The 17,066-nt window shown below is 37.8% G+C and overlaps 1 protein-coding gene across 7 annotated transcripts in view; it reads right to left on the bottom strand.

Annotated features, from left to right (window-relative positions):
• NBEA (neurobeachin) overlaps positions 1 to 17,066 on the bottom strand; it is an 837,833-nt gene that overhangs the window by 137,542 nt on the left and 683,225 nt on the right. For all 7 annotated transcript variants that reach the window (XM_027833036.3, XM_043531828.1, XM_043531837.1 and 4 more), the window contains 2 exons: positions 10,959 to 11,076; positions 8,000 to 8,102 (listed from right to left, as the gene is read on the bottom strand). In XM_027833036.3, coding sequence (XP_027688837.2) covers positions 8,000 to 8,102; positions 10,959 to 11,076 — 221 coding nt within the window. The remainder of the gene's footprint in view (positions 1 to 7,999; positions 8,103 to 10,958; positions 11,077 to 17,066) is intronic.

Raw genomic sequence — 17,066 nt, 5'->3', positions numbered from 1 at the left:
ACTGCTAAAAATGCTAAATCCTCTGTGCCTTGGTTTTCCAGTTTTAAAATAGGATAACACTATTTCCATATATCACAGGGTTATTTTGAGGATAAATACATTAAGGTGAATGAAAGATGGCTTTGAGTGCAATATATTCCAGAATCACAGATGGAGGATATTTACACACCAATGAAGTTAGTGAATCCCCTCACTGCAGCCTGCCTACCCCTGCTTTCAACCCCAACAAGCTCCAACACCAGAGACTTTACCTTATATTTACTGTAACGAGGGCAGGGTTTGTTGAGGAAATAAAAGAGGGTGGTGTGGAAAAAGGCAGGAATTATTCCCTTTAACTGTTGGCGTTAACTGTATTCAAAATTAAGAGTGGTGTTTGCTTGCAAATCCTGAGAACTGAACTTCAGGGCAGGTATTTATTAATTATTTATTATTAATTAATTAATTAATAATAAATAATAATAATAAACTTTTATGCTGTGGTAGCATCCACAGTCCAATGAAGGATCAGGGTCCTATTATACAACACATTGTACAAACGGAGTTAGACACAGTCACTGTCCCAAACAGAGTTACCAAAGTACACATTTTAGCTCCAATACACAGCCATAATAACCCCATATTTATGACTTCCAGACTTTATTACTGAGATTCCTATCTAGTAATGAAGCTACACCTCATAAAGCTCTGTTGGTATGTCTATAGTCGGAACTCTGGTGTGGAAATATGCTCGCACTCATTGCCAAAAACTGTAATGTAGCCATGGTAGCAAAGGCAGCTACCCAAGTACATACTCACGGTGTCTGGACAGGTTTGTACTCAGAGCCGCTACTCCCTCCTGCTGCTGCTTGTGCTACTACAGCTACACTATTTTGAGTGCACTAGCTCAATGTGCGCTAATACGCATATGTCTCTTCAAGCTGGGAATCACACCCCCAGCTCCTAGTGGAGACATACTCTAAACGTTATAAAACATAGCAGCCCATCATCTTAGCAACACATACAGGTTGCTAAGTCTATAATCTCCGTCCCTCCATAGGCATAATGCTAGCTGTCTAAGAGATTGCGTTGAGCTCCATGAGCATGAACGTCCACAACAGCTACATTTCAATGGAAAAATATAATTGTTGACTAAAAAGGGGAGATTTGAGTCTGCAGGAAACAGAACTTTCACAGCAGCTTGACCAAGTCTCTGGAACTTATTCCTACAAAAGAGTGCCTGTGTACCTCACCACTTTCAAAATTAATTCAATACTCCTTTCTTTGACTTAATTTGTCCTGAATAAGTTCTTTACGTACACATATACACACTCTCTTTCACACAGAAACAAATAAATCCAATAAACTAAGCAAGCTATATCCCCTACAAGCTAGAAAGGAAGAATGAGATTGTTATTTCTATTCTTAAATACTTTGGAAATGCTCAGATATTACAGTTCTAAGGCCCATATTAATACCCACATATATAAAAATATCGTGTACATATATTTATAAGTGAAAAATATAATTATGTATTTACAGATCTCTAAAATGAAGATATTGCTATTTGAAAAAGATACCTTTTAGAAATACAGTATGATCACATTTATGATAGACCGTATTCTGGTACTGACCTCAACCTTAGCTATATTGGCCCCCGGCTTTATGGATGTTTGTATAAGTTTATACTTAGGGACTTTTATATTACAATTTGTGACATCTAGGCCCTTTTGGACACAATTTGGTATATGGATTCTTGACTCAAACACTAATATCTCTGCTGTTGTAAAGAGTCCTGCTCAGAGATTTCTCAGTCCGTAGATGGCTGAAATAATAGTCCATAATGGCTCCAAAGGAACCAGTCAGGTCTAAAGATGTTAATTTAGCTGACGTGTATTCAGGCTTATGTGTATGCTGCGCTGCCCTTTTAAAGAAACAAAAGACAAAAAATTCAATGCTGCAAAGTCACCAGAACATCTATTATTTGAGTTTCTGTGGCTGAGGTTTCAGATCCACCTTTCTGCCAAATAGTCTTAAATCCCTGCTTTCTAGTGTCTACTATATGCCTTATTCTTGTCCAATCCACAATTTTCCCAATCACATTTTATTAGTGAAAAATAACATAAAACATTATAGTAACTGCAACTTTTATTATAAGTAAAATAAACAATATGCAATTAAAATGGGGGGATCTGAAAAGTTTGACCAACTATGAATAAATATATATAAATTTTATTTAATTATTTGTGGCCTACATTTTCAACAGTGACTAGTGATCTGATGTTTCACAAATTCTGGATGCCCACCTTAAGACACTTTTAAGTGGCTGATTTTCAGAAGATGGTTGCTGAGCACTTTCTGAATATCCGGCCCCTTTAAAAGTGTCAAGTTGGGCAAAAACATTAGTCATTATTGAAAATGTGAGCCATATATTTGCACACACAGATGTTTACATACCTGCATATAGAGTGGGACTCAATTTACAGATCAGAGAATGAACATTTGTATGCTTAATTTGAACGCACAGTTACCTTGACTTGTGGATATAAATTACCAGTGATTTGCGAAAAATAGTGGTGCTTACTACCTGCTCACTTATTTGAAAACCTTAGCATCCATCTCTCTTCAGCAGCTGCTGAACTGTTGCCAGTTTTTATATTCTTATTTCTCTACAAAATCCAATGGTACAATACATCTGACAAATATGCAGCATACAACGCTCAGATTATTTTACAAGAGATTTCCATTATGTTGTGTGTCCCCGCCCCATAGCCTTCTGAAACAATGTGAAGAACTGATTAAGCATATTAGTAATTTATATAAATTATACATAGATTAACAATTAGTTTGTAAAGTGTAAGCCCTTCCCCTAAGACACTGTGTGTACTATCAGATACCAAAAATACATTCATTAATTAAAATAAATAAATAAAATACTACTAATAATAATAAATAAAGATCAGTACAATCTACTAATTTATTTTAACTTGACCCAAAGTCTCCAAGGGATTCTCACAAATCTACAAAATGTCCATGAGTGCTACATTTTGCATTTGAATATCTGATTTAACTTAAACACATAGGAAAGCAAATGTACCCAGAAAGCTCCCTACTGACTATATATCTAAGGAATTTCAAAGAGTGTAAGTTATTTCAGCAGGGGCTGAAATAAATTATGCACAATAAATTGGTTCCATACCTACTTGTTTCAGGTAGCACAGGAAGAACCTACTGCTGTATGTTTTGCTAAATCCTCCCATCTTTGATCAAACTACACCTCTTTTCGGAAATGCTATCACAAATATGGAGATGTTCATATGGATCTGCTATCCTGGCTTTTTGGAAGATAGTAAATTCCCATCAGATCAATACCTTATTGTGCAGATTGCAGGCAGACCGCTGATATACAGTAAGATATTCCAACTTGTAGAGCGGTACAGTATTCTAGGTAGATTTACTAAATATCCTTATGACACTTTGTAGGAAAAAAGTTACTACATAAGTGTGGTAGAAGCTCTTTTATTACATTCATTTTCCACTTAATTATCCCCAAAGCTGTCTGATACAAAATCTCCATTAGTACCTCACTAAAAAGACAACACCTGGGAAGAAAAGGCTTGGAAATGTCACAGGCTCTTTCTGACTGAGGAATAGTCAATGTTCACTCTTAATCAAAGCTGTAAAAGGCTCTTTATGCTAAAATGACATCCAATTTGATTTTCTCCACCTCTCCTTTCACCAAGAGCAATGTCTACAACTAGCTTGACTGAGGTTTGGAAATCCGTAACTAAGTCACTGACACAAAACAAGAGGCAGTACTGAGCTGACAGTGAATTGAGTCACCATGCCAGCTGAAAGAGATGTTGTTCTTCATCAAGTGACTTCATCATTTGTATTTTCCCCCCTAATAACTTGAGGTATTGTTTTATATTATGCACTATGGCCCGCACAATTTCAACTTAAGGTGCAAGGACATCTTTAACAGTGAAGCACAATAAAGCATCTCTTACCAATTCACTTTGATTTTTGCACTCTTACAAATTAAAAATTACAAAATCAAGTATTTCAATTCTGAATTAAGGTATGCAGGGATTCATCCATTTTTTCCACAAACAACTTCAATCTGTCAAAAGAAAGGTCCTCAACTGTATTTTGGACTTCCCTTAGAAAACTAGAGAGCTGAAGCCAGGAGGCCCTCCTCATGACTATCACCGAGGTGATAGAATCAGCAGATGTATCAGCGGCACCCAGAGAGAAGCCTGGAGAGATGTTCTTGTGAGCAGTTGACCCTCTACGACAGGGGTGGCCAACTTGAGCCTGAGAAGGAGCCAGAGTTTACCAATGAACATTGCCAAAGAGCCACAGTAGTATGTCAGCAGCCCCCCATCCACTACCCCTGTCCATCCCCCAGCGCCTCCTGCCCACCGGCAGCCCCACCAATCAGCGCCTACGGGTCCCTCCCCATGCCTCCCGCCCACCGCAATCAGCTGTTTTTCAGTGCGCAGGAGGCTCTGGTGGTGAGGGGGAGGAGTGAGGGCATGGCAGGCTTGGGGGAAGGGGCAGAGTGGTGGCAGGACCTGGGCCTGAGCAGGGGGTTGAGCAGTGAGCACACTGGAAAGTTAGTATCTGTAGCTCCAGCCTCAGAGTCAGTGCCTATGCCAGGAGCCACATATTAACCTCTGAAGAGCCATATGCGGCTCTGGAGCCACAGGTTGGCCACCCCTGCTCTACGATGACCACCTGGAACTGCTCCCGCTGGTCTGTTGGTAGATGCTCAATATATGCATTCGACTTTGAATAGTCAGTATGGCTGTATTTCACTACGAGGGCTTGATAACTGGCAATCTTTAATGGTCACATAGCCAGTGAAAATGACTTACACCCAAACAAATCAAGATGCTTTAAGTCTTTATTGTATGGAGTCGATTTAGCATCATGCTCTCTGCCATGTTCATTCTCAGCATCAACCACAAATTCAGAGTCCTTGGAGAGGCCATAATATTTTTTATCTGCCTTCTTACAGGTGGGTAGTACTGTACCCGGGCTATGTCAAATTATTTTTGCAGGGTCTATCAATTCCTCATGAATAGGTAGTGCGATGCGGGCAGATGATGAAGTGTACAGAATATCAAGTAATTTATGCTGCGACGTCCTCCAGTGGAATTTGCAAAGATTCCGCTATCTTTTTAATGAGGTCCTGGAACTGTTTATAATCATCAGACAAGGACAGTGGAGCAGGCATGACAGCTTCATCTGGGAAGGGGGAAGAGATGTTAGTTGCAGAGGTATTCTTTTTGTCCAATCTCACTTCCTGCTCCTCAAAGGTCTCCTCTTGTAGATCAGGAACCCTAGAGAGGGAGGCTGGTGAGGACTGTCTGCTCTTCTCCTGGTGAGAAACATTAGGGGCCCTTGAGATAAGCTGTCCAATGGTCCTAGTACTGCCACTGATCAAGCGTGGAGGCACCCAAAGTGGCCATATCAGCCAGGTGGAGCATGACTCTCACAAGGATCACCCAACTCCTTAGAGGTCTCAGGATAGAGAGTTCAATGATAATGGAAGGGAGAGTGCTGGACAGAAATGTGGGAGACTGAGGAAAAGTCCCCATTGTCTTCCTCATCAACATCACTTAGTAGAGGTGGAGCAATCATAAAGAAAGGCAGAAACTCAGTTGGTACTGGGAAAATCTTCAGGGATTGAGAGGTGGGTCAAAACTGAGAGTGGGTCGGTACCGAATGAGAGATTCAGGTGTTTCTATTACTGCCAAGTCCTGAGGAAATTGAAACTCTTGAGGTACTGGAACAGTGGATGGTACTAATGAGACAAGCTGGGCACAGGTAACGGTGGCAGATGGGTGCTGATGGTACCAAAGGTCTCATGCACTATGATGAATAATCAGTAGGTGTCAGTCTGGTCTTTTGCAGAGCCGAAGGGCTGTGTACTGAGGTCCTAGTAGAGACTGTTGGTACTGATTTAGAAGAGCTGGTCTTCTTCTCTGCACCAGTCCAATCACCTGATGATACCGATTTTTCAGAGCCAGAACCTTTAGAACCTGCAGCCTCGTTGGTACCAAGTCGGAGATCAGTAGGTGCCAAAGCAAGACTGCTTTCTAGAGTCCTTTTGAGAGGATTCCAGGGATTTCCTCTTTGATGCTCTAAGGGAGTGTTGCACCGAGGAGGTAGAAGCAGTCGACCTGTTTGGAAATCATTGTACCAGGGGAGTACCCTGGCTGGGGTCAGAGGCTGATCAAAGCAAACTCTCCATCATAAGGAGATGTAGTTTAAGTTCCCAGTTCTTTCTAGCCCCCAACTTTAATTGCAGACAGAAATTACACTTTTGGGGAATGTGTGACACCCCAAGGCAGTGAACTCACTGGGAGTGTCCGTCACTGATTGGGATAGCCTCTCAGCATGAAAGGCAACATTTAAACCAGGAGAACTGTGGACACCCTCCCAGGGTTTAAATTCTCCTGAGGGGGAGAAACAAAGAAAAATGGATGGAGGGACAATGGTCCTTATCTAAAAGTATAAGTAAAATCTTTTATTTAAAGTTTTTTTAAATTATAAAATTACTTCTGCTAACTAACACAAAGGAAACTTGAAGAACTAACACTAACTATTAAGAATGATAGAAAATTACAGTTAAGGTAAGCTCAACTCAAATGCTGCTGAAGCTCCGTCTCAGGCTGAGACAGTTGAGAAGGAACTGAGATTGGTTTGCCCACGCAACTCTACATAATCTTGGTGGAGGGCACAAGGCTGCGGGGGGTCCATGCATGGGCCAAACAGACACTGCTACTTAAAATCTCTGATCTGACACACATGGGGCACAAGTGGACCTAGAGTGGAACACCCATAGTGACACTACTCAAAGAAGAAGGAAGAACTTCTTCACACAATGCATAGTCAATCTGTGGAACTCACTGCCAGGGGATATTGTGAAGAAGTTACTCACCTTGTGCCGTAACAATGGTTCTTCAAGATGTGTGTCCTTATGGCTGCTCCACTGTAGGTGTATCTTTGTTAGGCACGGGGTGCAGATACACCTACAGTGGAGCACGAATAGGGACACTACTTGAAGAAGAATACCAAAAGTATAACTGGGTTCTAAATAGAATTAGATAAGGAGGATAGGTCCATGAATAGCTATTCATCAAGATGGTCTGGGATGCAATTCTATACTCTGGGAGAAATAACAGGATCCAAGATTTTAAAAAGTGACTTCTCTTTTATCCTCAATTAACAGGTGCCCAACTTGAGACACTTTAATGGAACCAGATTTTCCAAGGTGGGTGCTCAATACTTTCTCAAAATCAGGCCCCATTAAGGTGTTTCAAGCTGGGCACCCAGAAATTCAGGCACCTGAAATCACTAGTCACTTTTGTCCTAGTCATATTTAGGAATGTGTGAGGAAGGAAGAGTATTCATCTTGTTCATTCCTATGGCTGTTGGGATTTTTGTTTTTAATTATCTTATTAACACTATAATCCCTGCTCTGGAGGTGAGGACCTTAATGACTGGGCTATTGGCTGTTCTGGAATGGGCTCTATTTCACTTCAGCCACTGGAAAGGCAAAAAATCCAAGCAAAACTGTTTGGCAAAATCAAAATATGCCCGACCTCAGTTCATGTCTTTAGTTTTATTACTCAAAGCAGCACATCAATCTTTGCAAAAATGTCACCTCAAAAACAAACAAGCACACCGTTTAAATAACAAATAAATAACAAAGCAGCGTTTAAATAACAAACAATTTCAATCAGCTGTATTCTGTTTGCTCATTGGAGTGTGCTCGTTTACTAAAATGGTAAAAACAATTGCTGATTTAAAATACTTTTACATAATGCTGGTTTTCTATAACAACATAACACATAATTAAGTTAAAAATATTGTTGCTCAAGAGACCCTGAAGTGATGGGAATTCCAGACCCCGTGCAGGAGTGATATTTTAATATTCACAAATATCAACCATTCTGAGTTTGCAAGCATATAAACACAATACGGCATGAAATATTTTAATGACAATTACCTTGCTTGCGGCAAACCATAGCTGGTCCCCACTCCAACACGAGGTAAGCTGTACACAACTTTTTTTACTGTTGCTTGGTCAGGAAAATTAAACATAACCGAGGCTGTGGTAAGAAGAAAAAACATGACTTAAAACACCACAAAAGTACAGAACTCTGTTTCTCTACCAGATAATTCACAATATATTTTCAAAAGGCTTCTCAGAATTTATTTGGAAAGATAATCCAGCTAACACATTTATCTTCCTGTGAACCAAGGGTCTTTAAAACTTTCAGTATTCTCAAGGCTGGAGAATGGGTACTTCTGAAAATGTTCTGTGCTTTGAGTAATACAGTGTTAAGCTAATTATCTTATTTTGCATTAATGTGTATCCCCATCTTGCAGGAAATATAGATTGTGTGTTGCAGGGGAAGGGTGGTATGTCACACATTCAAGTCTATCGTTAGGTTGTAGAGCCTTCCAATGGGTTGTATGGAATTTAGTCCAGTGACTAGTGCAGTCAAAACTTGCCAGATCAGGGACTGGCTGAATACCTCCCCTCTTCAGCTGAAGGGCAGAACTTACATCACTGCTCCCACATACTGCCTAGACTGTTCACACACCTCACCAACCATCTGTTCCCGAGTCTGCTTCAAGGTAGCATTTACACCTTTAGAAAACTGATTGTTTGGGCCAATGCATAATGTTTGTTGAAGTGAAATTCCTGGCACGCTTCCAACACCTATTTTTAGGTTTGGCAGAATTCTATTTTTATTATAATTTCAACACATAATATCAAAGTTAATTTTTAAGCTTTTAAAATCTTTATCTCCTTAAATTTTCACAGATGTGCAAAACTGGTGCATATTTAAATATATATATATATATTTTAACTTTCACAAATATGGTAAAGTATGGGGTGATCAGACAATTATTTATGACAGAAGATGTTGAAATTCAATAAGTCAAAGCTTTATAACCATTAAAATACAAATGATCTACATCACATATCAAAATATACAAAGTAAACAGCCTTAAAATCAAAGTCTAACAAATTCTCAAGAAGCACTTTTCTTACTTTGTCTATCTGTAAATTTTGATCATCAACAGAAATATTTTTCATGAATTTGTGTGTCCCCAGTAAAATTGATGTTTACCAACTTTTACTGATAAAACTTTAATCCTTCCAAGCCTAGCTTTGTTCAGCATGAAGGGAATTTTCCCCCTCAGAAGCCTGGTGGGACAGTGGTGTTTTAACACTTTCCAGTAGCGAATCTAATAGGTGCTACTGATTATATTAAACTTTTGTGGTAAAATCATTGTATATGGTAGTTCTGTGTGCATTTTGGGGATTGTGTTCTGGAGACCCACTTAGTGGAAAAGATTTTTCTGGTTTGTCAACATGGCAGGAGTCAACTGGAGGTATTGTATCCCAAACGTGAGCACAGAGCTGGAGATGAGATAGCTATGGTATGCAGTGAGTATTAAAGTACAGATGGGCTTTACTATTGTGTACAGTTTAAAGCACCCCTAAGTCTGAGTTCAGTTCTTCACATGAGAAATGGGTTGGTTAGGGGATTTTGGACTTTTTCCATTGGATTGGATTCCAAGTTGGTTTCTGTCAGTTTGGGAGATCAATATGTGCAGTACCACAGAAATAGTATGAAAAGTGATTTACTTTCAGATAAATTCTGAAACTCGACATCTTTATTTATTTCAATAAAGGTTGTGGGCCAAACAAGCTAACTAGACACTGTGTGGAGCAAACCTAGCCAAATAATTCAAAACAAAATTATTTGACAGATGTCAACTCTTTTACTATTTTTGAATTACTCATGAACAGAACTGCAAATATTTCAAATTAATTCATTATTCAAAATTATTCACTTTTTTCAACAAATAAATTCTAGCTCAGAAGATCTTTCATTAACAGTTCATTGTGAATAGTCAACATTTGTGCTGTTATTGATTAGCTTTGTAAATTACATGCTATTTTGTTAACTAAATAGGCAACTTGGACAAATAATAGTACAAATTTCAAATTGTATTTTAAAATATAAAATTTGAAAATTTCACTTGGTTAATTAAGCTATTAAAAAATCACTTTTGGCATATATCAGCCACTCAGGCTTAAACCCCCTCCTCCCCTTGTTGTTGTTGTTGAGTATTTGCGCTAGTAAATTTCACTAGAATATTTTCAGAAAATGAAAGCAAAGGGTATGAGGACATAGCAGAAGCAAATCTGTTTAAAGTTCTGAACAATAATGCATGTGTGACAGAGTGCATGGTGTGAACAGATGAGCCTGCACTCTGATCACTCAGCTGTTAATTAGGTGCCCCTCCAGAGGAAACTGACTGGGGTAATCAGACTGGCAGGTTGGGTGCGATAAACATTCAATTAGCCATCAGCCCAAGTCTCATAAAGAGGCACAGGAAGGAAGTGCCAGGGGAGGGGGAAAGACAGAAAGGAACAGGGCTAGCTAAGCCCAGTCATATAAAAGCTTCAGAAAAGGGACACCTCTGTTCTCCCCAAGTCCTGAGGAGAGGGCCAAAAGCACTGCATATATTGTAAACAGATTGTTGTATGGGGACTAAAGTGATATTGGTGGAGGGAACTTGAAATAAAAGGTCACTGACTGCACACCTCATGCAGTCTGTGCAGTTTCTGCTGGGAAATAGATAGGAGAGGAGCCGTGCCCTGTTACAGCATGGAAAATAGTAGCAGCATTTACCAACTTCAGTGTGTAGTCTTTATTCATAAAACTTGCTGTCAGAGTGCCAAATTAAAATCCATATTAATGGCCCATTGGCAAATATTTTCTATATCAGATGTAGTGAATAAATACAAGTGTGAGGGATTACTGAAGGAAAATAGCATTTTTCAAAACAAATGACAAAGTTTTAATTTGGGGATGAATGGATACCATCCATAAAACAAGCAGATACCTTATACCAAATGAATGAACAACATAAAGACATACTTCTATTTGCCATAAACACTTCCAAAGCAGTGTTCTGGAGAAGATAACGTCTTGAAAAAACAGCTCGAATCTCGCTGAACATCCATTTTCCATGAAGGCCTTCTGTGTAGGCAAGAACCTAAAATAAATAAGGGAAAACAGACACTTATTAGAAGATGTTTTGACAGTACCACAAGTTTTATGCTTCAACAAAGTCAGGGTAAGCTTATCTTGTTGAACTTTATGGCACTCAAAAACATTAAGTTCAAAGGTGGACTGAAATGTTTTTAAAAGATAAAGCCTGGTTATAGTCAGAGATGTGGCTGTAAACATGGCACCTTCATAATGTGTATATATGCTTCTCATGTGTCATATCAACTTATTTTACTTAGATTAAAAAAAAGTCCTGCAATCAAGCACAGGGGAGTGAATAAAGGTCACTTACAGATAAGCAAGCTATAGTCTATTTTGCCACATGCATGAGACAGAATTGCCTGTTAAGTTCTGAATCCACAGTTTTATTGTTGATGATGTGTTGTATAAAGTAAAGAAATAATACGACTTGATGGTCAAATCTCTAATTTGAGTTTACAGGGCTGTGAGTTAGAAAAATCCGGGAACCAATATATGAGAATAATTGAAGTGCAAGATGTCATTGTTACATTAATTTTTCTAAGATGAACCACATTTTATTATTCCAAATCATTACAAAGATATGGTGACATGTATTTCCTCTGTAATTTTAAACATAATATGAAGATATTTTAAAACATGGGCTGGAAAGTAGCACTGCTTTTCTAACTTGACAAGTCCTAAATTTAAGGTTCCGTTTGCTGTAACACTTATTGACAAGATACCTAGACCATTTCACTTTTCTGTCATTCCTCAAACTGCTTGAAGTGATGTCTCTTCATACTAGTGCTTAGGTATTAATGATGCATCTTCATATATACAAAGCTGCTTAGTTCAGTTTTAGAATATTCCATTTATGTTCAAGTTACATATATTTTGTTAGAATACCAGAAACTTAACAAATTTTTGTTAATCACTTCTTTTCTTCTTTGCATAATAAAAATGACAATCCATTTCAGAAGGAATAATAATAATAATTGTAAATCAGCTTCTGAAACAGTCTCAGATATTAGCTGTTTCTTAGAAGAAAGCTGGACAGGAAGAGCAGTGAACTATGATGTTCTTCACGGTCTGTGTAGGATTGATTTGAAGACAACACCAAGTGCTGATGGTACAGTTCTATTTTAGCTCAGCTGTGCACAATTCCTAACACTCAAGATTCACAGAGTGTTGGAGCAGTGGCTTGTTGGGCTGACTTTGGTTGGCAATTCCCTGGATGGATGCCAGGGGCTCCTTGCCCTTTCCAACCAATAACAGTTTAGCTTGATGTCAAGCCGCATGGTAAACTTCCAATGGTTAATTACATTCAGTGTTAAAAATTTGCATTTTATTTATACTTTGAACTTCACTGACTTCAACTTCCAGCCACTGGCCTGTCTAACTCCTTTGTCTGCTAGATTAAAGAGCCCTCTAGCATCAGATATCTCCTTCCTGTATAGGAGTTAGAGACTGATTAAGTTGTCTCTTAACCTTCTCTTTGATAAGCTCAATAGACTGTGCTCTCCTTTTGTCTTTCATTGAGATCAGATGCTAGGGTACACTTGACATCATGTATGTGGTAGCTAAGGTCACCAAGAACAATACACCTCAAAGATTCCAGCACCACACTCATTTGTATTTACTTGTATCTACCACCCTATAATACACAATTTTTGATAAATGTGTGTGTACTCAAGATGCTGGGAGGCGATAAGGAGGCAAATCTTTGGATTTAAAAAGCTAAAAGCAGCTAATGGACAGTAGCTAATATAACTGGACTTTTTTTAATCAGGTGTGTAAAATGTGTACAGTTCTAATGAGCGTCCCGTTTATGCCGCAGCTAGTGGCTTTGCCACAGAACTCATCCCTTAACAGAAAAATTGTGCTCCAGTACTTCAGCTTTCATTAAAAAAATAAATATTTCTAGCCCTCACATGAGACTTGTGATGGGGTGGAGTTAGGAAAAATATTTTATTTACTGATATTACCGGTCATTTACAATGAAATATTTCAGTTACAGTGTCTTTGCATATATACGTATTCAAAATATTACAATATTTTGTAGAATAGTAACAATATTTACAAGCATATTATATATTGACCATAGTTTGATATCTCATTACTCCTTTTTTCCCCCCTCCAAATTATTCAAACACAACCACACAACTATAACCGGATATACATATATTTAACCATTCCTATTTACTTTTTTACTGGGAAACTGAATGTTCTCTTGGGGCAAAGGTGTTGAGTGTCAGGAGACAGAAAGCATGGGAAATTAGAGGAAAGCAGGATGTATTCAATTATTGCCCTCTATTTCCTTCCTGACTATCTATTGTTATTATAAACATAACATTATTGTGTCCATATCATAGCATCTCAATTATTTAATAGAAAAAATCCCACCACACATCATCAGTCCTGTTTGGAGTTCTAGCTAGCATTTTATTTATTTATTTCAGCATAGATTTCCAAAACATTTTTACCATCCAGCATTCCCATATCTTTGTAGGAAACAGGTTCTGGCTCTTTTGCATTTCATACAAATAGCTGGGGCAACACTGTATTTTTTTATATATAGATGGAGAAGCATAGATTCCATGTACCAGATAGTACTGAACGTGTACTTTCTGATTAATGCTGGATCCACTACTTACTGTCTGCATTATATCATTCCAGCCATTCTTTTGTTACTTCACATTTACAGTCTGCACTCCATAACTTAACAGATTCATGCAGTTTGTCTCCTAAAAAAAGAGTCATGCAGTTGGAGAGACAAGTTGGGCGAGGTAATATCTTTTATTGGGTCAACTTCTGTTGGTGAGAAACACAAGCTTTCATGTCACAGAGTGCTTGTCTCTCTCACCAACAGAAGCTGGTCCAATAAAAGATATTACTTTACCCACCTTGTCTCTCCAATTTCCTTGGACCAATACTACTACTACAACGCTGCAGAGTCATGAAGTCGTATATTCTAGACAGACATGTTGGTTACTGAAACTTCAAGCTCTTGTATGAAATTTTCAAATGAAGAATACTTTGTTCCTTTCTTTTCTGAAAATGTTTTAAATACGGTAAACAATCAGAATAAACTCATAGTGCTTTTTTTTTTAATATCTCCTACATCAATTTTTTTAAGGGTAGTCCATCCCTGAAGAAATCATAGACCCATAGCCTATATAAGGTCACAAGAGACCATCATGATCATTTAGTCTGACCTCCTGCACATTGCCACAGGAGGCCACAGAACCTCACCCACCCACTCCTGTAATAGTCCCCAAACCTCTGGCTGAGTAACTGAAATCCTCAAATCATGATTTAAAGACTTCAAGTTACAGAGAATCCACCTTTTACAGTAGTTTAAACCTGCAAATGACCTATGCCCCATGCTGCAGAGAAAGGCGAAAAAAACCCAGGGTGACCCGGGGGAAGATTTCTTCCTGACCCCAAATATGGCAGTTAGACCCTGAGCATGTGGGCAAGACCCACCAGCCAAACACCTGGGAAAGAATTCTCAATAACAACTCAGAGCCCTCCACATCTAGTACCTCATTTTTCCTTCCTTTATGTGATATTTGTCTCAATTTTAAAATAATTCCTTATGTAGACCATGTTTGAAAGCACTATTTTTTTATTTTTGATATTACTGAGATCTGCTCTTTTCATCTGGTTAAGTGCCCCACACGTTTAGGCTTTTAAAGATTTTTTTATCTCTGTATTGATTTCACTGTACACACAAACTGACAAAAAATATGTTCATCAATAATAACTGAAATTTACAGACAAGCAAAGTAGAAAAATCCTGCTTCGGAACTCACTAGAGTTTCATTTAAAGGTATTTACTTTATATATTTTGACAAGTGATGTTGAAAATGTGTCTTTTAATGGTTATAAAGCCTTATCTTTTTGAATCTCAATGTCTGTTGTCATTAAATAATTGTCAGATTCCGCCCCCCCGAATAATTTCCTACAACTGTGTAAATTTAAACCAATAAAAAGACAAAAAAGACTTAAAAATAAACTTCAATATTATCTACAGAAATTATTTTAAAAAATTGAATTCTGCCAACCCTACATACATTCAATTACTATGTACATTTTAAAATAACAGGTATTGTTTTATGGGTGCTGGAATTTTGAACTATGGAACAGAATTATATAATGAGATTGTGTTTGTCAGTTTCAGTTCTTACACCCTATGGTTTCTCTTGATTAGAGATCCATTCTAGTTCTGCCTTGATTTATGCTGCCCATAGTATCTCTTGAAATTTGGTAGCACCAGGCCTCCCATCTCACTTGATCATCCCAATCATTCCATTTTGATTCATGGTTTCTGGTATAACCATCAAAATCTCTGCATAATTTTTAATTTTGTGGTAAAATTTTTTTTCCAGTCTGTAAAGGGAATCATGGAAAATGTACACAGAACCATGGGTAGGACATTCATTTTAAGTACTTTAATTCTACCAATCAATGTCATTGGTAATCATGTCCCCTTGCCTATGTCATAGTAAATAATTTTCATTAATGGCTCAATATTTAGTTTAAACGGCTCCATCACTTTAAGTGATACATTAATGCCTAAATATCTAATTTTATTATCCACTATTTTCAGTGGATATTATTCATTTCAGTATCTCTGATTTAGAATAGGTTAGTCTGTACCTTGATTCCTGACCAAACACTTCAATTATTTCTAGTAATACTGGAAATGTATATCTTGTATGAAAAGCATAAGATTGTCAGCATATAATGAAACTTTGTTTGCTATTCCCAATACATTTATTACCTGAATTTCTTCTGTGTCCCTGAACTTTTGTGCTAATGGTTCAATAATTAAGTGAAATAAGGTTGATCAGAGACATCCTTGTCTTGTTCCCCTGCGTAATGATATCAGCTCAATCTTTGTAACACTTCCCCAGATATATGACAGAGGGTTTTTATAGACTATTTTAATGCACTGCTGAAAGTATAAAACATTTCTCTTACATTCTGAATAAAAATGGACATTCTACTGTTAGTCCCATAACATTCTGGGGGCACCAGATTGTCTCTGACTCTATTTTACCCATTTTTCAGAATATTCAGTATTGTCTTTCCCATGTAATACCTTTCCCATCTTTTCCCACCATAACCCCCAGATATCTGTATCTATACAGTATTTATTTATCAGCTGCCTTTCAATTACATTCAATATCACCCCTAATTATAACAACCTTAATTTATACATTTCAAACAATCTAGTTTCCATTTTCTCTTTATATGTTGTGCTATATTTTCTGATATCCTTAATAATTACAAACATTAACTTTTGTACCATTATTTGTTGAAAACTCTTACCTAACAATACTCCTTCTAATACATGTAATATAAAAATTACTCTATTATATGTTTGCCATCAAGGCAGTACTTTTCTTACAACACATAAACCACTGTATTTTACCATATTCAAAAATCATTCCAGTTCCCCTTCCCCGATATTTAGCAAGTCCTCACTTGAGATATACTTATCCTGAATCTAATCAGTTCCCTCTACTACTTCATCTACCATATTTGGTTCTGAGACTGAGGTCAGGAACTTTTGGGCTTCCCCATGTGTAGAAAATGTGGGTTTGACCCAGCTGACATATTTTTGAGATTGCTGGAAACATCAGGCAAATTTAAGCTTTTCCTCAGGAGCTCTTTGCAGACTTTTGTAAATTAAGCCATTGTCCGCCATATATCCATACAATAATCTTCATAGAAGAATCCTCGTTTGCCCTCCACTCTTAATTTTGTCAACTTCCTGGCTGTATGTGAAGAATCAAAACCAGGTCTTCTGAAGTTGTGTAGTCATACTATGACTGGATGTAGTCTAGCTGGATTTCTGTTGTGTGCTGGTATGTTGATCCGGCGTACCCTTTCAATCAAAGCTTTAAGGAGCCATGTTTCTAAGTATCATAGGGAGTATTTGCCTTTGGTCCCCATTGGCAGTCCTCGAATCCGATTTCCCATATCATCTGTTTTTTCGGCCAGTGT

The sequence above is a fragment of the Chelonia mydas genome, chromosome 1, assembly GCF_015237465.2.
Source record: "Chelonia mydas isolate rCheMyd1 chromosome 1, rCheMyd1.pri.v2, whole genome shotgun sequence".
NCBI classification, from domain to species: domain Eukaryota; kingdom Metazoa; phylum Chordata; order Testudines; family Cheloniidae; genus Chelonia; species Chelonia mydas.
Note: the sequence above shows the minus strand (reverse complement) of the source record. Positions and strands in the feature narration are given on the sequence as shown.